The 24,454-nt window shown below is 48.2% G+C and overlaps 1 protein-coding gene across 3 annotated transcripts in view; it reads left to right on the forward strand.

The window, feature by feature from the left end:
- dlgap1a (discs, large (Drosophila) homolog-associated protein 1a) overlaps positions 1–24,454 on the forward strand; it is a 1,322,085-nt gene that overhangs the window by 1,251,577 nt on the left and 46,054 nt on the right. For 2 of the 3 annotated variants that reach the window (XM_085992777.1, XM_085992778.1), the window contains 2 exons: positions 7,213–7,631; positions 12,272–12,337. In XM_085992777.1, coding sequence (XP_085848903.1) covers positions 7,213–7,631; positions 12,272–12,337 — 485 coding nt within the window. The remainder of the gene's footprint in view (positions 1–7,212; positions 7,632–12,271; positions 12,338–24,454) is intronic. The other variant, XM_085992779.1, reaches the window with a different exon arrangement.

The following is a 24,454-nucleotide window of genomic DNA, read 5'->3' on the forward strand; positions in this document are numbered from 1 at the left end:
GAAGCATTGTTTAAGGACGCCAATGGTCTGCTCTATGATGTTTCATGTGGCAGCATGGCTCTTGTTGTACGCATGCTGGCCACATGTGGTTGGGTTGTGGAGCAGAGTCATGATCCAAGTGGTCAAGGGGTAGCCCTTGTTGCCTAGTACCCTCTGGTTTGTCTTGGTGGCTCAAAGACTGAGGGAGCAGCGGACTGGCACGAAATAAAACCATCATGACTGCTGCCAGGATACTGGACATTCACCATCATGATGTACTGAGCATGGTCGCACACCAACTGCATATTCAGCGAGTGGTAACCTTTGCGGCTGCAGTATAACTCAGCATTTATATATGGTGCCTGCAAAGCCACGTACGTGTAGTCAATAGCACCCTGCACCATGCGGAAGTCCACTCTCCTGGCAAAGCCACATGCACGCTCCATCAGGTCAGAGAGAAGACAATGAAGTCCCCTCTCCTGGCAAAAAATGCATCTGTCACCTCTCTTATGCAGCAGTGGACAGCGAACTGCAACATGTTACAGATGTCGCCTGCTCCAGCCTGGAAGGATCCCAACGCGAAGAAAATCAAGACCATGGTCACCTCACAGCCACTGGCAGCGCTGTCCTTGCCCTGGCGTGAGGCTGCAGGTCTGGTTGCAAGAGGTGGTAGATTTCTGTGAGCACCTCCTTCGTAAATCACAGATGCCTCAGACACTGCTCCGGGGTTAGGTTGAGCTAAGAAAATTGCTCTCGGAAGACCCTAGGTGGGTAAGGCTTCCTGCTGAGAGCTCTTCTCCCCCTCTTCCTCCTCCTGCGAACAGCTTGTCCTCTTCTTTGCTGCCACTTCTCCAAGTCCCTGTCATGCTGCAGGCCAAGGGGGATAATAACTAGAGCACCCATGACTGGGAGCAAGTGGTCTGACCAGAACCCTTGAATTCAGAAGCAAGGTCTTCTCCACTTGCAGCACTACTCCCTGTCACCTCACCAACTTTAAATAACTCTAGAAAGCTCCAAACAGTTCTACAAATTTACACAGTAGAAATCAAAAAACAAGTTACCTGAAAGCTGTTGTTGATCCCTTTAAATATCGGGGGGGGGGGGGGTCCTTCCTGCTGCTGAACACATGTTCAGCTGCGCGAGGTTAAAAGAGGGCATAAGCTCCAGCGATGACAATGAAAATGGCAGCGCTGGCATCAAATCAGCGTTGCACACTGATTGACGCCACAATCTTCCTACTTAACATACTTCTAGCACACGCTCCTAACAGCCGCCCTACTGCCTTCACCTAGATGGCGTCCGGTGCGGCCCGCACCAGAAGTGTGCGCGCACTGCTTGGAAGCCATTTTGGACCCAGTTCGGCACCCACTGCGCCCAAACAACGGGAGCTACAGAACCGAATTTCTAGGCCACTGACTATTGTTTTCACCAGTTGCATTGTTTATCCGGCACCGACGGGACCGAGCTGTTGCCGTTCCCTCAAAACTGCCAGACACACCAGCGTTAATGTTGAAGCATACGGAGCTTTTCATCTCCGTATCTGACAACAAACACTGTTGCTTAGCAACAGCTTCTAAACAGTCAGCCCGTACCTTGGAAGCATCTCTGTAGCTTAGCAACAGCTTCAGAGAGACTTTCCAGAGCCTGACTGTTGGAAAAAAAAGCCACGAGAAGAAAAAAAAACGAACAAAACGGTTCCTGATTTTTGCCGGTGACTCGAGCTTGCCGGACACCGGAGATAACACAAAGTTTCCTGTATATAATAATGTTTTTATTAAATCTATTTGATGCAATTTTAATGGTGGCTATAAATTTTGATCCAAGTAACTTAAATTCATATAAGAAATAAACTGGAAGATAAATGAGAAAGTTTCTGATGCAGCTATCGCATCATGTTTCTTTTTTTCCTATGAGCTGTGCTCTCCCCAATCCATCCATTTCTTACTCCCCCCCCCCCCCCTCCCCCCCCCCGCCCCACCCTATGCTTATGTACACAATTTCACCATCTGTGAAGTGGGTATCCGAAGACTAACATGAATATAGCTTTAATCTGTGCTGTGCAAAGAGGGAATTCATCTGGATCTATATTTTATTTCCCTGGTAATGAACAGATTTCCTACTATAGGTCTGAATAGCCCTAAAATTGTACATGTTGAGCATTAGAGGGTTAAATCAAGGTTTCGGTTCATTCATTCTTTTGTTCCTTTTATTTTTGGTCATTTTATTTCTGAAACACATTCTAAATGAATACTCTTCCAGCTGGTTATTCGTAGTGAGTGTAATAACTGTCTTTAAAACCATTTTGCAGTAATTGTAGTCATGTAACTCTGATAACATTATGGTGCGATAATCTTAATTTCAGGGTGTATTACCACTTGCCTTTATGTTTCAAAGAAACTAACTTTAATAGATTCTAATAACTGTTGTTTTATCAGAACATTTCTGTGCATGTGTGTGTTTTTCAATTTAAGTGGTTTGCTTTGTCTGTGTGAAAGACATATTTTGGCACATTTTGAAGGCATGTTTGAATTTAGAATTTCTACTGTTTGATATATTTTAAACTTCTGTTGACTTTCTTCATTGAATTCTACCTCATCCACAAAATGTTGCAGAAATTTGAATTTTGATTGTTTTTTAATAAAGCTTTGTTTTTATATATATATAAAATGCAACATTCCATCTCAACATACGTTAAAAATTCCAAAGTCAAGCTTTGACAATGGGTAAACCCATTTAAAAAGTGTCAACGTTTACCGTCAGTACCAGTTACATGTGTAGGTGATGCTATAAATGGCCAATTTACATTTTATATCTGTCATGTAACATTAGTTGAGTGTCATTCCCAAATTGCATTACAAAGCCTTTGGATTGAAGCCCCAGAATCTGTTTGCCCATATCACCGAGTCTCTGGGCCAAAGTTAAGTATTTTCCAAAGTGGAACATTCTGGAAAATATATAATGAACATTTTTCACCAAAAAATGAGATTTCTTACCTTTAAATCAAGTTGCTGGAACAGACTGGACATAGAAACATAGAAGATAGGAGCAGGAGTAGGCCATTCGGCCCTTCGAGCCTGCTCCGCCATTCAATGAGATCATGGCTGATCATCCAAATTCAGTACCCTGTCCCTGCCTTCTCCCCATATCCCTTGATCCCTTTAGCCTCAAGAAATATATCCAACTCTTTCTTGAATATATTTAATGAACTGGCCTCCACCGCCCTCTGTGGCAGAGAATTCCACAGGTTCACCACTCTCTGGGTGAAGAAGTTCCTCCTCATTTCAGTCCTAAATGGCTTACCCCTTATCCTTAGACTATGACCCCTGGTTCTGGACTCCCCGGCCATCCGAAACATCCTTCCTGCATCTAGTCTGTCCAGACCTGACAGAATTTTATAGGTTTCGATGAGATCCCCTCTCAATCTTCTAAACTCCAGTGAGTATAAGCCCAATCGACACAATCTCTCCTCATACGTCATTCCTGCCATCCCAGGTATCAGCCTGGTGAATCTTCGCTGCACTCCCTCCATGGCAAGAACGTCCTTCCTCAGGTAAGGTGACCAAAACTGCACACAATACTCAAGGTGCGGTCTCAACAAGGCCCTGTACAACTGCAGCAAGACATCCTTGTTCTTGTACTCGAACCCTCTTGCTACGAAGGCCAGCATACCATTTGCCTTCTTAACCGCCTGCTGCACCTGCATGCTTACCTTCAGCGACTGGTGCACAATAACACCCAGGTCTCTTTGCACTTCCCCTTCTCCCAATCTATTGCCATTCAAATAATAATCTGCCTTCCTGTTTTTGCCACCAAAGTGGATAACCTCACATTTATCCACATTATAGTGCATTTGCCATGTTTCTGCCCAATCACCCAACCTGTCCAAATCGTACTGGAGTTTCACGACATCCTCCTCACAGCTTACCCTCCCACCCAGCTTTGTGTCGTCTGCAAATTTGGAGATATTACATCCAATTCCCTCGTCCAGATCATTAATATATATTGTGAACAGCTGGGGTCCTAGGACCGATCCTTGCGGTACCCCACTAGTCACTGCCTGCCACTCGGAAAACGACCCGTTTATTCCAACTCTTTGCTTTCTGTCCGCCAACCAGTTCTCTATCCAAGTCAATACCTTGCCCCCAATCCCATGTGCCTTAATTTTGCACGCTAATCTCTTATGTGGGACCTTATCGAAAGCCTTCTGAAAGTCCAAATACACCACATCCACTGGTTCTCCCTTATCTATTTTACCAGTTACATCCTCAAAAAATTCCAGTAGATTACGGTGGCATAGTGGTTAACACTGTTGCCTCACAGCGCCAGGGACCCGGGTTCGAATCCGGCCTCGGGCGACTGTCTGTGTGGAGTTTGCACATTCTCCCCGTGTTTGCGTGGGTTTCCTCCGGGTGCTCCGGTTTCCTCCCACAGTCCAAAGATGTGCAGGTTAGGTTGATTGGCTATGATAAAATTGACCCTTAGTGTTAGGGGGATTAAATACGTGGGGTTACGGGGATAGGGTGGGATATGTGTTGGTGTAGGGGTTACGGGGATCGGGTGGGATATGTGTCGGTGCAGGCTCGATGGGCCGAAATGGCCTCTATCTGCACTGTGGGATTTCTGTGATTAGTCGAGCATGATTTACCTTTTGTAAATCCATGTTGACTTTGTCCGATCCTGTCACTGCTTTCCAAGTGCTCTGCTATTACATCTTTTATAATAGACTCCAGCATTTTCCCCACTACCGATGTCAGGCTTACCGGTCTATAATTCCCCGCTTTTTCTCTACCACCTTTTTTGAATAGTGGGGTAACATTAGCTACCCTCCAATCCATGGGTACCGTTCCAGAGTCTATCGAGTTCTGGAAGATGACCAGCAATGCATCTACTATCTCTAGGGCCACTTCCTTAAGTACCCTGGGATGTAGACCATCAGGCCCTGGGGATTTATCAGCCTTCAGTCCCATCAATTTTCCTAACACCATTTCCCTACAAATACTGATTTCTTTCAGTTCCTCCCTTTCATCAGACCCTATGTTCCCCAACATCTCTGGGAGGTTATTTGTGTCCTCCTTTGTGAAGACAGAACCAAAGTATGTATTTAGTTGGTCTGCCATTTCCTTGTTTCCCATCATAAATTCCCCTGATTCTGACTGTAAGGGACCTACGCTTGACTTCACCAATCTTTTTCTCTTCACATATCTATAAAAGCTTTTACAGTCAGTTTTTATGTTCCCTGATAGCTTACTCTCATATTCTATTTTCCCTTTCTTAATTAATCCCTTTGTCCTCCTTTGTTGACTCCTAAACTGCTCCCAATCCTCAGGATTATTGCTTTTTCTAGCCAATTTATATGTCCTCTCCTTGGATCTTATGCTATCCCTAATTTCCCTTGTTAGCCACAGTTGAGTCACCTTTTTTGTTTTATTTTTATGCCAAACTGGGATGAACAAATTCTGTAGCTCATCCATTCGGTCTTTGAATGTTTGCCATTGCCTCACAGCGCCAGGGACCCAGGTTCGAATCCGGCCTCGGGCGACTGTCTGTGTGGAGTTTGCACATTCTCCCCGTGTTTGCGTGGGTTTCCTCCGGGTGCTCCGGTTTCCTCCCACAGTCCAAAGATGTGCAAGTTAGGTTGATTGGCTATGATAAATTGACCCTTAGTGTTAGTGGGATTAAATACGTGGGGTTACGGGGATAGGGTGGGATATGTGTTGGTGTAGGGGTTACGGGGATTGGGTGGGATATGTGTCAGTGCAGGTTCGATGGGCCGAAATGGCCTCTATCTGCACTGTGGGGTTTCTGTGATTTCTGTGATCCACTGTCAACCCTTTGAGTGCCATTCCCCAATCAATCCTACCCAACTCGCTTCTCAGACCATCGTAGTTTCCTTTATTTAAATTGAGGACCCTTGTCTCTGAGTCAACTACTTCATTCTCCATCTTAATGAAGAATTCGATCATATTATGATCGCTCCGACCCAAGGGGCCTCGTACAACAAGATTGCTAATTAATCCTTTCTCGTTACATAATACCCAGTCTAAGATGGCCTGATCTCTGGTTGGTTCCTCGACATATTGATCCAGGAAACCATCCTGTAAACACTCCAGGAATTCCTCCTCCACAGTATTGTTACTAATTTGGTTGGCCCAATCTATATGACATCCATATTAAGAGGCCCACCACGGAAATGTCCGCTACTAGCCAATAATCATTCCGTCCCTAACCTGTCAATGCTGTGGAAATACATGTCTGCAATTCCCCCTTAACCTTTGCGGAGAGCTATCCAACCCACTCCCAATGGCAGTGATTTCCGAGAGCTTGCCAACCACCCTCCCCCGGTTCAGTTATTTCAGAAAGCTGTGTGACCACCCTCCTCTGGCCACCCACTCTCAGCTGAGCAATGCCTGAAAACCGCTGGCCTCCCCCTTCAACTGAGCAATTTCAGAGGCTCAACCCTCCGCACATGCGAGTTTCTGTAGAATTGCTTGTGACCCAGCCACCCCCCAGAACTTTTACTACCATTCATTACTGTCTTCTGCCTCAGAGCCACTGAGCAACGAACACATCTGAATCTGTACGTTCCCCCATTGCTCCTGGTGTTTGCTGTTTCGCGGCATGCAACTTTGAAATTTTCACACTTCAAAAAAGTGCCGCTCAGTGCCTCACCACACCCTCCAAGAAAGATATCCTGTTCATGTGGAAGGAGGGGTGTTTCAAACCCCACCCCACACTGAGGAGGATATGTGGGACTGGTGCACAGAAGGGCGGCTTACTGTAACTCCAAATCCTGAGAAGTAAATCCGAGACTGGTGGAGGAGGGTAGATAACCCCCCACCCCCTCCCTCCCCAAGATAATGTTGGCACACTGGGGAGGCATCACAACTGAGCCTGATCCTGTCTTCACTCAGCACCCACACGCTATCACTGGATAACAATCAGGAGTAGGAAGTCTGGCTGTTTTGTTTTTTTGCCCCTCCCACTAGCGTGAGGGCACAGGGACCAATAGACCTTACTACTATCGCAGCTGAGAATCAGGTAACCTGGGATGTTCCTATTTTGTATAGCTCAAACTTGACAGTGCACTAAGCCACTGGGTCTGCCTTACAACCAGTTTGTCACTATGAGCTGTAGTTTTTTTTCCTCTTTAAGCAGTATAATATATTCAAGCACCACAAAGATCACCTCTGTATTAAACTGTTTTGTTATAACTTTATTTGTATTTTGCTGTAGCTTTCGAAGATTTACACGGTCAAACAGTGTGACAGCAGCAGTGCAGGCAGATCTGGATGATCAGGAAAATTCAGAAGGTTCATTAGAACCCCAGGAAGTGGCTTCAGGTCCATTGCTAAGGCAGTTCTCCAAAGATGCAAGTACATCCACAGCTACCATTCTTGGAGTGGAGGTGAACCATTTGCAGGCCTGTGCACAGGAGAATGACTTTGACTCAGATTTTGATCCTTCTTTTCTGCCACCTCCTGAACCCTGGATCGACTCTACATCAGACGCTGAAGTTGAAGCAGGCCAGAGGTCAGTGTGTCAAAGAGACGGACGGTGGTTTATGAAGTTGCTTCATGCTGAAAAAGAGCGAATGGATGCCTGGTGTCAACAGATGGAAAAAGAAGAACAAGATAATGACCTTCCTGAAGAAAGTAAGTGCACGTAGACTTTGATAGAAAATCTACAATGGTTAACAAACTCTGGTCTCCATATGAAACAAACATATTATACAGCTAGTATATAACATTTATCATATGTTATTATTGTTTATCTACGGAGGTGAATTTCCTCTGCGCTCCTCCCACTCCGCTGCCAAACTTCCACATAAGATACAGCAGGAGAAACTGGGAGGAAAATCACCCCCCTACGAATATTGGTGATACTTTGTGCCCCGTTAGCGCTAACGGGAGGCGCAAAGCAACCCAATTTTTCCCCAAATAAGTTTTACTTATAGGTTCTGCTTAAATACACTTAACTACTATTGCAGTGATAAAGAAGGAAAGATGCAGATAAGAATGACATGATGAACTGAACAGCCTGTTTCTGTTCTCTAGCATTCTATGATTCTAAAAGACTAAAGTTTTATATATTTCTTAGCCTTTATTATAAAAAAATACAGTGAAAGGCTGCTTCACTATATTATTGGCGGAGATTTACTTAAGTAGCCTTCACATATTTATTTATCAGCCTGAAGTGATAACCATATTTATTTATCACAAAACACTTAGGCCTAGAAATTCAGTTGTTTGCGACAGCCGCTAGCGCCTTAGGAGGAGGAGATGTGGGGCGCTAGGCGGCTAGCGGCCGGGCGCAGCGCAATCTGCGCCTCTCCCCAACTTCAGTAAAGATTTTGCGGCGGCGCAAAGCCTTTGCGCGCGCTCAGCTGTGTGCACAGATCCTGACGTCATTTCATCGTGCAACGCCCTTTGTGCGCCCCGAACCGGAAATTCAGTGGCGCCGCCCTTCTTTGCGCCATGCGCCCCCAGCGACTGGTAGAGGGGAACGGTTCCCAGTCGCTGCGGGGCGCGGGGGGCGCTATTTAAAGGGGACTCCTCCTGCAGTATAAGTGGCAGCCATTTTGTGCCAATCCCTCTGTGTGAGAGACGGATATTTGGAGAGAGACAAAGGCAGAGAGCTTTCTGCTTTGACTCAGTGCTTGCACAGGTACTTGTGGCTTCAGGCCAGAGCTTTGCACTTGGATTTAACTTTCAGTGCCATAGCCTTGAGTCGCCACATATAATGGGGGCTGCAATGGGTGGAAACGTTAGCTTTCTGCATTGCATTCAAAGGGATCAGAGACGCCGTGAGAGAGTGCCAGTCATGGCCAGACGGAGATTGGCCAACAGGCGTCGGCACAGGAGGCCTTACCCACCCAGGGTAAACCGCCAGCAGTTCTCATATCTGAACATGTCTGAGGAGCAGTGTGTTCGGAGGATGCGATTCAGAAGGGAGGTGGTCACTGAGATCTGCCACCTGCTTCGCAGAGATCTGCAGCCACAGCTGAGGAGCAGGACGTCTCTGTCAGTGGCAGTGAAGGTGACGGTGGCTCTCAACTTCGATGCCATTGGCTCCTTCCAATCCGCTACTGGGAACATTGCCAACATCTCCCAGTTCGCGGTACATTGCTGCATCCGCCAGGTGAACAATGCCCTTTTCAGAAGGAGACGTCAGTACATCTCCTTCCCCATGACCCTGGACAAGCAGCAAGAGCGTGCAATCGGCTTTGGAAGAATAGCGGACTTCCCCATGGTTGAGGGCGTAGAACTGATGAACCAGCAATGGTCAGGCCTTGCTTCAGGGCTGCAGTGTGCAGGGCATGGCAGCCAAACAAGTCGACCCTTCCCCTTTAAGAGCTGACCGGCGCCAGCGTGTCTGCCTTCATTGAGCAACTCGCCGCACCTGCGCTGCGCCCGTCCTCGGTGTTAGCGCCCCGGATCGCCGGCTTAGCGCCTAATGATAGTCGTGCATCGCCTGCTTTAGCGCAGCAGCAACCTCTTGGGGCGATGCCACTGAATATCGGCGAAGGTGGCGCGAAGTTGCACCGGGCGCAAACTTTAGCGGCCGCCCGGCTATAGCGCCCCAAACGTGGCTATACTGAATTTCTAGGCCTTAATTTGCTATCTTTGAGGAGGTACCTTAAAAATTCTTTCACTGGAGATACATACCCTTGCCCCACTTCCATGTGTCAGCATCACTCTTTTTTGCAAAAATATAACGTCTGATTTACCATGAGCAATATCACAGATGGTCTGCTAATTTAACTTATTTGTTTATAATATGTTAAACATTTCTGTAATCAGTTTTCCTGCCACAATATTGTGTAACATTACTTCTGTCACATTAATGTTTTTCTATTGATTTTACTTTCCCTTGACCTCATGGTCCTGGATTTTCTGACTGGTGATAATTTAACATTGAACAGAAAACCTACACCAGTAATTTCCATGGAGGTTCTTCTGATCGCCAACTGTAACTTCGGCAGAAGATCGGTGGAAACCACGGAGAAACGGTGCAAACAGTCTCTGGTTTCCACCAATCTTCCGCTAAAGTTAAGACAGGAGATCAGGGAACCTGTGCGGAAATTCTACCTCCTAACCTTTAGTTTCCAAAGTAGGCACCACAGCTGCCTAGGTGGTACTGTGGGGCTCAGTTTGAGATTTTACAGCCTTCAAGTAAGGTTATTTAAAAAAAAGTTAAGAAATTATACTTCAATTTTTAAAAATAAATTGGGGGTGAATTTCCACGGGGGTTTCCCGAAGAGCCATGGAAACCCTGCAAAGATTCACCCCCATTATTTTTAATGGGATGCCTGAATGTTCCTGCAGCCACTGGAGCCCCTGATGGATCCCACCATAGCTGTTGGTTCTCACTGGCACTCTCAGGGCTCAGGCTAAACCTACCCTTCGCACCCAACTATTTTTGGGCCTTCATCCCGCCACTCCACTTCCCCGGACCATACTTTGCCCGCCATGTCTCCCCACCCTCCAATATCTTCTTGTCTTCACTGGTTTCCCAACACTAAGCTGCAAAACTTGTTATTTGCAAGTAGAAAGGCTTAATATGCTAACAGGCGCTTTTAACTACTTAGCATTAGGGAAAAGGCTTCGGGGGTTGAGAGTGGTAAAGGATAAATGAAAGGAAATAGGAAGAGGAGGGAAGGATGGGTAGGGGAGAGGATGGGTGTGGGCAGGACTTATGTGAAATAGATGGAAGGGGAAAATGGGTGGAGACAAGGTTGAGAAAATAGGACCAAAAGGGTTGGAAACAGGGAGGGGAGACGACCGGGCTAAGGGAGAAGGGGAGTCAGAAAGAAAGAACTTGCATTTATATAGTGTCTTTCATGACCTTAGGACATCCCAAAGTGTTGCAACCAATGAAGTACTTTTGAAGTGTAGTTACTGTTGTAATGTAGGAAACATGGCAGCCAAATTGCGCACAGCAAGATCCCACAAACAGCAATGTGATAATGATCAGATAGTCTGTTTTAGTGATGTTGATTAAGGGATAAATATTGAATAGGACACCAGGGAGAACTTCCATGCTCTGCTTCGAAATAGGAATCTTTATGTCCACCTGAGAGGGCAGATCGGGCTCCAGTTTAACGACTCATCCAAAAGACGGCATTTCTGACAGTATATCACTCCCTCAGTACCGCACTGGAGTATCAGCCTAGATTTTGTCCTCAAGTCTCTGGAGTGGGACTTGAGCCAACAACCTTCTGAGGAGAAAGTGCTACCACTGAGCCATAGCTGACGCCAAAGGAAGGGGAGCAGGAGGGGAGCAGACAAGTGTGGGGCTCTAACAAGATAAAGGCTGTTGGCCTCCATTATCTTCCATTCCATCCCCCCTCAAAACAGTCAAACCCCAATTCTGTTCCCCATTTGATCTTGTGCTCCGATATTTCTCCTTGCACCAGATCTGCTAGATTCGCTGTCCCATCTCCTCTCCCTGACTGTACCCCTCTCTCATGTCCCCATTTCATTCCCCCTTCCTTGTTTTGTCCTTTTTACTCCCTCATCTCATCCCATCTCCCGTCTTATTGCACTACCTGCCAGATCCCAGATCTCCGCGCTTGTCGCTGTCTCCTACCCTGCCTCCATCTCTCCTCTGACTTCACGCTCCATTACAATTGGGCAGCTGGTAACAGCGAGCAGAAGGACAATCGCAGAAAGCAGACTGGCGTCAAGTGGGAAAATCTGGTAGCAGTAGGATGTGAAGGAACATCATATGAGATCAGAGTGTGGGGTGGCAGACAATGATTCTTTGCCTGGATCCCCTTACTGCCAGATGCCAGGAACCCATCCCTATGCTGCCAGATGTCAGGCTTCATCAAGGACCTTTCTCAGTGCTGGCAGAATGCATGACCCAGGACAGGAAATCTCGATGATCCTATACTTCGGGTGTGCTGTTTCTATCTAGCACTGGGGCAGGGAAGCCTGCAATCTACGTTAGTGGGTACAGGGTCAACCGTGAACTCTTATTGATGAGGTGCACACTGCAAATAAAACAGAATACCATCATAACTCCTGATCTCACCAACTGACCAATAATCCTCTGACAGACTGTATGGGGGCAATTTTAACCCCCCCAGGTAGGGTGTTGCAGGTGGGGGGGGTGGTAAAAAAAATGTTAATGGGCAACCCAACCCTAACCTGCCCACTTCCAGTTTTAAAGGAGGCAAGTTGGGGGGCGGATGACCATCCTGCTCTCCGGAGGCAGGTCAGTCACTAAAATACTTTAAGCAGGCTGCGTGCCTCCATTTTAAGTAAAATTTTATTTGTACCACCTGCAGGGCGGGTTTCCCAGGTCTCGGGAAACTCGGCAGCTGAAGGGAGGCAGGAAGGGCCGGATCCATCAGGTAAATGCTTTTCCAGCACTGCTTGTGGGTCAGGAGGAGTGCTTCCTCCCGGCCCACCAAGCTTCTCTTATTACTTGCCAACCCCGCGATGTCTGACTCCCCTTTGTCAAACTTACTTCTGACCTGCTCCCTGGCTGCTGTCAAGCTGGCTGGCTGACAGGCGGAAAACCTGGTGAAAATTTTTTAAAACAGGACCTGCGAGAAACCCTTACTACTGGGTTTCCTGTTCAACCCCACGCACCTGCCAACCCCCCCCCCCCCCGCTCTGTTCCCACCTCCGAGTTATTAATGAGGCCTATAGCTCAGACTATAAACTGTTGTCAGGAATTTCCTCCCTAACTTCGGTAGACGTTTGGCGGAAATCCCATCTACGCACAAAATAGGGTTTCTGCCGAACTAGAGAGTAGGAGAAGCCTAGGTGTAGAAATCAAGTTGATTTAGAAGTAAAATTAAACAGAATCAAGAACAAATACAGCAGATTTCATTAGTAATACCTCATGCCTCTTTCAAAAGAATGAAAGTCCAGAAGCTTTAGCAGTTCTTTAGATTGCTTTAAACAACTTCTAAGTCTGTTCTCCTGATCTCCTGCCATAATTTCGGCGGAAGATGGTTGGAAACCCCAGACAAATGGCAGTCTTCCACCGAAGTTATGGTAGGAGATCAGGGAACCCCTGCGGAAATTCTACCCCCTTGTGTCCTTGATGAAAACGCTTTCACCTGAGAAAGACAAAGTCCTCTATTCGCCTCCACCCACGCGGCAGGCCAGCAAAAAGGGAACTGCTGAATTGGGAGACGGTTCCAGTAATTATTTCTTTTGTCAGGTGGGCTGTAAGCACGGAGCTGTCAATCAACACCACCATTAGATACCCTGGCTGAGATATCTGCTGCAATAGACTCACACCCCCTGGTGGGCCAGCAATCCCAAAGCATTAAGTCTGCCACTTTCTCGTAGCCCGGTAATTGAGTTTTCAAACAATTGCACCTTTGTGGATAGAGAGAGCATGAATGACTAACTGTTAATCCTCTATCCCTTAACTGATTATTTGCCAGATCAAATAGCCTGATTTATTCATTACACCCTGCCTTGTCTCCACCATTCTGTTGTAAACCATAAGGCAAGAAAGCTTTCACCTCCCATAGCTTTTATTTGGGCATGATTTTGTTCCATAAATTTAATTAAATACATCAGAGAAGCACCGGAACTCAGTCACACTATTTATACAATATATATATATAAAACTATGTGCCATAGATGGTGGGAGACCTGGTCCAGATAATATGTGTATTCCATCTAGGCTGGCTGTTCCCAGCCGTGTAGTAGCCAGCTTAAACTGATATTTCCTACATTACAACAGTGACTACACTTCAAAAAAAAGTACTTCATTGGCTATAAGGCGCTTTGGGACGTCCGGTGGTTGTGAAAGGCACTATATAAATGCAAGCCTTTCTTTCTTTATAGGCCAGACACACACAAGAAAAATGTTAAAATATAGCGGCCTAGAAATTCAGTTGGGCGCGCCAGCCGTTCGCGCCTTAGGAGGAGTAGATCTCGAGCGCTAGGCGCTTAGCGCCCAGGCGCAGCGCGATCTGCGCCTCGCCCCAACTTCAGCACACATTTAGCGCCGGCGCAAAGTCTTAGCATGCGCCCTGCTGCGCGCGCAGATCATGACGTCATTTCGTCGTGCAACGCCCTTTGTGCGCCCCGAACCGGAACTTCACTCGCGCCGGGCCATTGTGCGCCGGGCGGCCCTAACGACTGTGAAGTGGAACGGTACACAGCCGAGGCGGGCCGCGGGGAGCGCTAATTAAAGGGCACTTACCCTGCACTATAAAGGCCAGCCATTTTGCAGCATTCACTCTTGTGCAACGGTTTTTTGGAGAGAGACCAAGGAGGAGAGCTTACTGGTTTGGACCAACACTAGGACAGGTATTTTTGGCTCAGGCCAGAGCTTAGCAATTATCTTTGCCTTCATTGAGAGCTCAGTGTTTGCCAGCATATAATGGGGGCTGCATTGGGTGCCAACGCTGACTTTCAGCCTTATGCCAGAAGGGCTTACAGACGCCGTGAGAGAGTGGCAGCCCTGGCTAGACGCAGAGGGGGCAACAGGCGTCGCCAACTGAGGCCTTACCCACCCAGGGTATACCGCCAGCAGCCCTCCTATCTGACCATGTCTGCCGCGATGTGTGTTAGGAGGCTGCGATTCAGAAGGGAGGTGGTTGCAGACATCTGCCAGCTGCTTCACAGAGATCTGCAGCCACAGCTGATGCGCAGGACGTCTCTGTCGGTGGCAGTGAAGGTGACGGTGGCTCTCAACTTCTATGCCACCGGCTCCTTCCAATCCGCTGCTGGGGACATCGCTAACACCTCCCAGTTCGCCGTGCATTGCTGCATCCGCCAGGTGACCGAAGCCCTTTTCAGAAGGAGACATCAATTCATCTCCTTCCCCATGACCCTGGACAAGCAGCAGCAGCGTGCAGTGGGATTTGCAAGAATAGCGGGCTTCCCCATGGTGCAGGGCGCCATTGACTGCACGCATGTGGCTTTGCGGGCACCTCTGGAGCATGTCGAGGATTACCGCAACCGGAAGGGCTACCATTCCCTCAACGTACAGCTGGTGTGTGACCACAAGCAGCGCATCCTAGCTGTCAATGCCCACTTTCCAGGCAGCAGCCACGATGCCTTTATCCTGCGACAGACAACTGTGGCTGACATGTTCCAGGCACAGCCTCACCCAAGAGGATGGCTTATCGGAGACAAAGGCTATCCTTTGTGTACCTGGCTCATGACCCCGCTCCGCGCGCCCACGACCCCTGCTGAAGAGGCATACAACGAGAGCCATCAAGCGACTAGGAACATCATAGAACAAACAATCGGCGTCCTCAAGCAACGGTTCCGCTGTCTCGATCGCTCCGGGGGAGCCCTCCAGTATTCGCAGGAGCGAGTCTCCCAATTCGTCATCGTTTGCTGCATGCTGCACAACCTGGCTATCCGCAGGACTCGGGCACTGCCACCTCACGTTGGACCACCACCTCAGGAGGAGGAGCATGAGGACGAGGAGTACCAGCCCAGGAGGGAGGCACAAGGTCCAAGGGCCGCCCGTCGGCGGCTTATTGAACGTCACTTCTAGGCCCCCTGTCAGGGAATGGCTTGTGCCAATGAAAGAACATGATTGCAGCCGCTCCGCAAGCCCTCAGCCGGTTAAGGCAACAAACACTTCAAAGATCAAACATGGACAATGTTAATAAATAAAATGCTTTATTGTACAAACTCAGGGCCCTTCCCACATGAAAACCAAAAACAGACGAAACCCCCAAAAAACACTCAAACACATTACTCGCTCCCACAACCTGGAGAGGATTAACAAAATTGTGCAACTAAAATGGCCACATCCTCGGCCTTCAAAAAACAAACATCCAATTCTCGGCCTCAAAAAACAAACATCCAATTCTCGGCCTCAAAAAACAAACACAACTGGCCACACATTCGACTTTTTGGCCCGCTAGGGCGATGCCTTGGCCATCTTTGTGTGGCCCCTGCCCGCCCTGCTGCTCCTCCTCAAAGTAAGGCCATTGGCTGCTGCAAGGCTGGGGGCAGGCTCCAGAGGGGCACATGTCGTGACGGCAGATGCCCTTGGGGGTCGGCCTAGTCGAGGTCTGGCCGTCGAGCGGGCGGCTGTTGAATGCTGCAGCTGTGGCTGGCCAGCATCAGTCGCTGCAGCAGCTCCTGGCAGCTCCACTGGGGGAGTGGCAGTGGCGGCTGGAGGAATGGGGGCAAGCTGGCGGATGGCAGGCGCTCGCTGGTCGCCTGAGACACTGGCACTCGCCCGGGCCAGCACTGCAGCATGCGCACCAATCTGCCGAGGGACAGACCACTGTGCTGCTGCAGCGCGCCGGGTGCCCTGGCGATGCCTGGCTGACACAGCGAGTGTGGCAGCAGTGAGTGCCCGTGTTGACCTGTTCAGTGACCTCATCAGAGCACCCAGTGACTGCACGGCACCACTGATCAGCTGCCCACTCGCTGCCTGAGCTGCCCCGAATGCCGCCCGACTCGCTGCCTGCTCTGCCCCGAATTCCGCCAAACTGATGGCCTGTGAGGCCCCGACGTCGGTCACACTCCGAGAGAGGGACTCGATGGCCTCAGGCAACCGTGCCACTACCCCCATGAGCTCCGTGTGCCGGCGCTCCGAGTCCGCGGACAAGTCCTCGAGGCGTTTAATCTCCTCGGCGAAGACCATCTCCAGACTGGAGGCCGGACTCTCCCTCTGGGGAGAAGGCCGCCGAGCTGGCCAACCCCTTCCTGCGTTGCTGGACGCCGCTGGGCCCAGCAATTGGACTTCCCTCCGACCCTTCCCCCCTCTGGGGAGAAGGCCGCCGAGCATCCACCCCCCTCCCGCGTTTCTGCAGGCCACAGGTCCCATGAGCTCCCCTCCCCTCCAACACTTCCGCCACGCTCCCCTCCAGGGAAGACGTGTCCCCTACATTTGCATGGGTTGCCGCGGCTGAGGGTTCCCCTGATGGGCCGCCTTCCTCTTGCTCCTCCTCCTCCTCCTCCTCCTCTTCTGAGGGGCTGCCACTGGCAAGTTCAGGGACCTCCTCCTCACCATCTGAAAGCAGGAAGGCACAAGAGTAGCTTTAGAGTGAGGAGAGGGCGTCAGCGAGGGATGCATGAGTGGTGGCATTCAGCGCATTGGTTGGACAGTGGCAAAGGATGTAGATCTGATGCGCAAGTGGGACAAGAGAGGTCCAAAAGGTGATGTCCTTACCATTGGTGCCCAGAACAGGGTCGGCATCTCCACATGCAACGGGGCCAATCACCCGGCCACCCATGATGCGCTCCACGCGATGTTGCAGCTCGGTGAGCGGCTGGATCTGGGGTCGGCCTCCCCCGGTCGCAGTCCGGCTCTTCTTGTTATTGGCCAGCTTGGCCTGCAAGAGAAAGGACGGCCTCTAAGTACAGTGTGTAGCCCTGATCTTGTGTGCACTGCCTCCCATGGTGGAATAGCTTGGCCAGTGTGTTAAGTGCAGAATGTGCAATTGATGTTCATGCCTGTCCCATAGCTGCTGGATGAGGGCTGGCCATTAGGGCTTTCAGGTCCCTTTGCCCATAATGTGAGGTGCACATGCAAGGATGAGGAGGACACTGGAAAGGGTACTCACCCTGACAATCCGAGTGAGGTCATTAAACTTTTTGCGGCATTGGACACCGGTCCTGGGGACCTCGCTGTTGGCTGACACCTTGCTGGCGACATGCCTCCAGGCTCTCCGGTAGACGCAGACCGGCGCCTTCCTGCCATTGTCCGGGTACAAAATATGGCGCCTCTTCTCCACACCACCAACCAGCACACTCAGATCACGCTCTGAGAAGCGCTGCGCTCGTTCACGGGCCTTCTGCATGGCTTCAGGCGCTATTTGGGTCCAGCAGCAGTGTTCAGGCCTAGCTGGAGGGCTCCACTATCCAGGGCGTAGCAGCAGACCAAGTCGACCCTTCCCCCTTAAGAGCTGGCCGGCGCCAGGGTGTCTGCTGTCAATCACGAGATGGCCGCACCTGCGCTGCGCCCGGCCTCGGCGCTCTCGCTCAGCACCTCCGGCTTAGCGCCTAAAGAGAGGCGTGCAGCGCCAGTTTTAGCGCTCGAGCAAACTCTTAGGGCGAAGCTAATGAATATCGGAGAAGTGGCCTCGATTTTGCGCCGGGCACAAACTTTAGCGGCCGCCCGACTTTACCGCCCCAAAAGTGGCTACAATGAATTTCTAGGCCAGCATCTTTTATAATTCAGAACAAAACAGGTCGTCAACTTATCACAGCTTTGAGGTCTGTTGAAGAGCTGCTTTATGATGCTCCCTGTTACTCTTTCCTTTTCTCCACCATTTTCTATCTGTTACACTCTGCCTTTTCTCTCTGTAACTCTCATTTTTGTTATTCTCTTACTGGGACCAGAGCTACTGGGCGGAGAGAGGGAGAGAACAGGAGAGCGCACGGTGGCTCGAGCCAGAATCGGGGGCATGGGATGATAAGCATGGCTTTGGTCCGCTGCACATGTGCTTGCATTCTTCACAACAGGTCTTTGAACATTGGGCCTGAGATGAGCTGGGTCCTCAAATACAGGAGGAGCAAGGCCACATTAAGAATTCTCGAAGCCTTCTCTCCCTACACAACACCGCACTTCACAAAAGCCTCCCCCCAGCCATTAAAACACAAATGTGTAATAAAACGATTAAAGATTAAACATGTCAGCTGTGGCTCAGTTAGTACAGGAAACTTTGTGTTATCCGGAGGCTAAAGCTCAAGCCACCGGCAAAAATCAGGAGCCGTTTTTTTTCTTTTCGTTGCTTTTTTCTCAACAGTCAAGCTCTGCAAGGTCTGTAGCTAAGCAACAGCTTCAGCTAGAGATGCTACAGAGACGCTTGCCGACTGTTTAGAAGCTGTTGCTAAGCAACAGGGTTTGTTGATTCACACGGAGCTGAAAATCTCCGTATGTTTCAACATTAGTGCTGGAGTGCAGTTTTGAGGGAACGGCAACAGCTTGGTCCCGTCAGTGCCGGATAGCACAAGGTTTCCTGCAGCACACTTGTCTCGGAGTCAGAAGGTTGTGGGTTCAAGTCCCACTCCAGAGACGTGAGCACAAAAATGAAGAAGGGTTTCGACCCGAAACGTCGACTCTAATTTCTCTCCACGGATGTTGCCTGGCCTGCTGAGTTTTTCCAGCATTTTCTGTTGTTATTTCGGATTTCCAGTATCTGCAGTATTTTGCTATCGCACAAAAATCTAGGCTGACAGTCCAGTGGGAGTACTGCACTGTCGGAGGTGCCATCTTTCGGATGAGACGTTAAACTGAGGCTCTGTCTGCTCTCTCAGGCGAACGTAAAAGATCCCACAACACTATTTTGAAGAAGATCAGGGGAGTTATCCCCGGTGTCTTGGTCGATATTTATCCCTCAATCAACATCACTAAAAAACAGATTATCTGGTCATCATCACATTGCTGTTTGAGGGAGGTTGCTGTGGGCAATTTTGGCTGGCACATTTCCTACATTACAACAGTGACTCCACTTCAAAAGTGCTTCATTGATTGTAAAGCGCTTTGGGACGTCCCGTGGTCGTGAAAGGCGCTATAGAAATGCAAGTCTTTATTTATTTCTTGCTTTCTTTCTATATCCAACCTTGTGAAGAGCTGCAGAGGCTTCTACAAGTTCTTCCACCACGCCATCCCACCCTGCTGTGAGGCTCCGACAGCATCTTCCACTTTTCCCACTCTGTTCACCGGTTTCTTCGACCACGACTTCCTGCCACTGGGACAATGTGTGGTCCACACAGTGCAGGCGTAACCACAGTCAGTTAACTAAACCCCCCACTTTTATTTTATTCATTTATGGGATGTGGGCATCGCTGGCAAGGCCAGCATTTATTGCCCATCCCTAGTTGCCCTTGAGAAGGTGGTGGTGAGCCGCCTTCTTGAACTGCTGCAGTCCGTGTGGTGAAGGTACTCCCACAGTGCTGTTAGGTAGGGAGTTCCAGGATTTTGACCCAGTGACGATGAAGGAACGGCGATACACCATCCTGACTTGGACCTGTATCGCCGTCCCTTCACTGTCGCTGGGCCAAAATCCTGGAACTCCCTTCCTAACAGCATTGTGGGTGTACCTACACCATATGGACTGCAGCGGTTCAAGAAGGCGGCTCACCACCATCTTCTCAAGGGCAATTAGGGATGGGCACTAAATGCGGGCCTAGCCAGCGACGCCCACATCCCATCAATTAATTTTTAAAAAGTCAGGATGGTGTGTTACTTGGAGGGAAACTTGGAGGTGCTGGTGTTCCCATGTGCCTGCTGCCCTTGTTCTTCTAGGTGGAAGAGGTCACGGGTTTGGGAGGTGCTGCCGAAGAAGCCTTGGCGAGTTGCTACAGTGCATCTTGTAGATGGTACACACTGCAGCCACGGTACGCCGGTGGTGGAGGGAGTGAATGTTTAAGGTGGTGGATGGGGTGCCAATCAAACGGGCTGCTTTGTCCTGGATGGTGTCGAGCTTCTTGAGTGTTGTTGCAGCTCCACTCATCCAAGCAAGTGGAGAGCATTCCATCACACTCCTTACTTGTGCCTTGTAGATGGTGGAAAGGCTTTGGGGAGTCAGGAGGTGAGACACATTGCCGTAGAATACCTAGCCTCTAACCTGCTCTTGTTGCCACAGTATTTATGTGGCTGGTCCAGTTAAGTTTCCTCACACTCCATTTCCAGTCACTGCCTGCCGTGCATTATAATTAACACAATCAGCAGGCAGCACTGTTTCAGTTTATGATGGGCTGTGTTCACGGGGCTCCTGGGCACGGGCCCCATAGGCCCTGAGGAGGAGGAGCATGTAGCCAGAGCTAAGACCATTGATTTTGTATAAGGGGAGAAGTGGGGAGAAGCTTCAGCATGGTTAAAAGGTGGGACGGGATCATACGTTATTGTAGATGTAATTTTTCACATATAGATAAACTTTTATTTCGTTTGTCATGATAGTGAAATATAAATAAATACATTGCATCTGAGTATAACATTATTTTATACAATGTTAAGAATATCTGGTTATGGTCAAACTGTCAACTTTTACATGTTTCATTGTTTTTTATAAAATATTTTCTTCACAATACTGTATTATGGGTTTAACAGTCCAATTGTTTTCATCATCAGTTTCGTTTTATGTATAAATTTTAATTTCACAATCATATTACGAGCCACTAGGGCTTGTATTTTCTCTATCTTTTTCCACCAAAGATACTCTAATCTGTCTATTGGTGCGTTGACTCAGGTCTTTATGGCAAGTGTTGAATGTTTGGCAAAATAAGGACAACGCATATTGTAGTTTGTACAAGAGGGACCATAGGGAGCTGAGATGGGTGGTCAGACCTGGGAAAAGAAGAGTAACAGAGAATTAAAAAATGATTCTCAGCTATAATGTCCCCCCTTATTATATCAATGGTTTGGGTGGCTCTCAAATACTATTATATGATATAAAAAGTAACAACAGCAAATGCTGGAAATCTGAAATAAAAACAGACAGTTCTAGAAGTACAGAGGGGGTCAGTCAGCATCTGTAAAGAGCAAAGAGGGGTTATGATGTTTCCAATGAAGTGTTGTACACTCAAAATGTCATAACCTGTATTTTCGCTTTACAGATGCTGACTGACCAATGTATTTCCAGCATTTTCTGTTTTTAGCATAATATAACAATGGCTTACTGTACTTCAAACCTTTTAATGAGCAGGAAAGTCAAGACCATCACTATCAGCCTGAGTACGTGCAAAGCCTACTGGATAGCCTTTGTTGAGCCATTTTTCACAAAAATTGCACGCTCAACAGCTGGATTAACAGAGTTTGTGACGTTTATACAGGTTAAATAGTTTGTTAGCTCCTTGAGGCTGATTAAAGCTTCAGTGTTACAGGCGCATCATGATCGGCTGCTATTATCTTTTTGTTAAACAAAATTGCATTCTCGGGACTTTCCCATTTAAAAAATGTGTCCCATAACTTATGTAAGAAATCACACAACACCAGGTTATAGTCCAACAGCTTGATTTCAAATAAAGCTGTTGGACTATAACCTGGTGTTGTGTGATTTCTTACATTTGTCCACCCCAGTCCAACTCCGGCATCTCCACACCATGGCTCCCATAACTTAGATGACAGTTTGTTGATCTCAACAAAAAGCAGGCATTTCTGCCTATTTATTATTATTTTTTTTTAATAGTAATGACAACCCCAAGAACCCTTGCCACATTTGTTAGTGGATTAGAGAAAAAGAGACCCCAATAATTTATCCATCTTCAGTTCTGGGTCTAGATAGTGAATGTCATCATTGATGCCCTGTCCTAGCCTCTCTGACATTCACCCACACACTTTTCAGGAAGGGGTCACTGGATTGAATCAGCAGTAGAACTCCTGAATGATTCCCCCTCACCTCTTCCTCCTTTCCTGATCCCAGCATCCACTGCAGAATTCAGCCTAATTAACAAAAAAAAGTGATTGAACTTGGTCAGTATGGCTCAGTAGCACACCAGAATGTAAATTTACTCAGAGGTTCCTTAATCTGTAATTTTTTTTTATTCATTCCTGCGATGTGGCGTCGCTGGCAAGGCCAGCATTTATTGCCCATCCCTAATTGCCCTTGAGAAGGTTGTGGTGAGCCGCCTTCTTGAACCGCTGCAGTCCTTGTGGTGAAAGTTATTATAGTTTGTTGTAGCAGTTTGATACTGAGTGGTTTGGTAGACCATTTCAGAGGGCAGTTAAGAGTCAACCATATTGCTGTGAGTCTGGAGTCACTTGTAGGCCAGACCAGGTAAGGACGGCAGATTTCCTTCTCTAAAGGACATTTGTGAACCAGATGGGTTTTTACAACAATCCGGTAGTTTCATAGTCACCATTACTGATACTAGCTTTTTATTCCAGATTTATTTAATTAACTGATCACTGACTACATATATAATATTATGTATAATAATGATACCTGCTGCGCTAGCTGCTACACAATACTAGCTCAGGTAGTAAGTGAAATGGCATTAGTTCTGAGGGAAGGCTGACAGAAAACTATCGGAAAAGATTTATCAGAGATTACTGATGTCATATCAAAGTTGATAATGGCGTGCATCAACAAAAATATTTTTTGCTGATGTCCAATTCAAGTGTTGAAGTGGACATTCAGACAGCTGTGTTGTTGTCCATGGCTCAAAGTATCCCTTGCCTTAACACATAGTAATCAGCTTGTTCCTCTCCTGTATCCATTGCTCACAAACAACAAATTGAGCAACCTCCTGATGATGGACCTCCTTCCTTTATTGCTATAATATTGATTACCCATTTTATAATGTGTAACTCACCATGCTTTGTGTGGAGTTCCTGATACCTGCTCTCTACCTAGCAAGAGCTCAACCCCGTGCTTGTCAATTGTCTAATGACCAACTGATGACTGTCCTTTTGAATGGAAGGTAAGTGATGCCACTTGAGTCGAGCACATTGTGCAATAACATAAACTTTATCCTGCTTTTACAAAAAAAAATTTATAGATACAAATGAAGCATAATGAATGTTTTAACAAATTGTAATTGTATGTAGTTAGATAGGGGCAGAACTAGCTTTGTGTTAAGTTAATGCATTGTGCTCTGTATGAATTTAAAGCTAAGGCTGGGGAAATTCTAAGATGTTTATCCAGCTCTGGGGTCTCTGATTTCCAGAAGGTGGATTCTGTTTCTGACTTCCATACGGCATTAATACGTTAGTTAAACCAGGAAGACCTAGGCCTAGAAATTCATAATGGAACTGAATATCAGGCGCTGCGTATAACGGGCGGCCGAGCCGATACTGCCCGTTTTGCGCCACCGTCCATGTCGAATTTCTAGGCCCTTGTTTGGATACTGAGAACATCACCCACCTATGGATCATTCAACCTGAAAATGGGATAGTCTGAGGAAACATGAAGCCATTTATATCCATTGTTGACAGTTCAAAGTATCTTCTCCTTCTTCTTAGGCAGTCCCTCGGAACCGAGGATGACTTGCTTCCACATTAAAAATGAGTTCGCAGGTGACTGATGAGCCCGATGCGGGACCTACAGTCTCTGTCACAGGTGGGGCAGACGGTGGTTGAAGGGGTGGGTGGGTGGGGTGCTTGGGTTGACGTGCGCTCCTTGCGCTGCCTGTGCTTCCACTTGCTCCCAGCGAAGAGACTCGAGGTGTTCGGCGCCTTCCCGGATGCTTCTCCTCCACTTTGTGTGGTCTTGGGCCTGGGATTCCCAGGTGACAGTGGGGATGTTGCACTTTTTCAAGGAGGCTTTGAGGGTGTCCTTGAAGCGTTTCCTCTGCCCACCTGGGGCTCTCTTGCCGTGCCGGAGCTCCGAGTAGAGCACTTGTTTTGGGAGTCGCGTATCAGGCATGCGGACAATGTGACCCGACCATCGGAGCTGATTGAGCGTGGTCAGAGCTTCGATGCTGGGGATGTTGGCCTGAGCAAGAACACTGACGTTGGTGCGCCTATCCTGCCAATGGATTTGCAGGATCTTGCGGAGGCAGCGTTGGTGGTACCTCTCCAGTGCTTTGAGGTGCCTGCTGTACATGGTCCATGTCTCTGAGGCATACAGCAGGGCGGG

The sequence above is a fragment of the Somniosus microcephalus genome, chromosome 7 (assembly GCF_052327205.1).
Source record: "Somniosus microcephalus isolate GS21.2 chromosome 7, FLI_Smic_1.0, whole genome shotgun sequence".
Classification (NCBI taxonomy): Eukaryota; Metazoa; Chordata; class Chondrichthyes; order Squaliformes; family Somniosidae; genus Somniosus; species Somniosus microcephalus.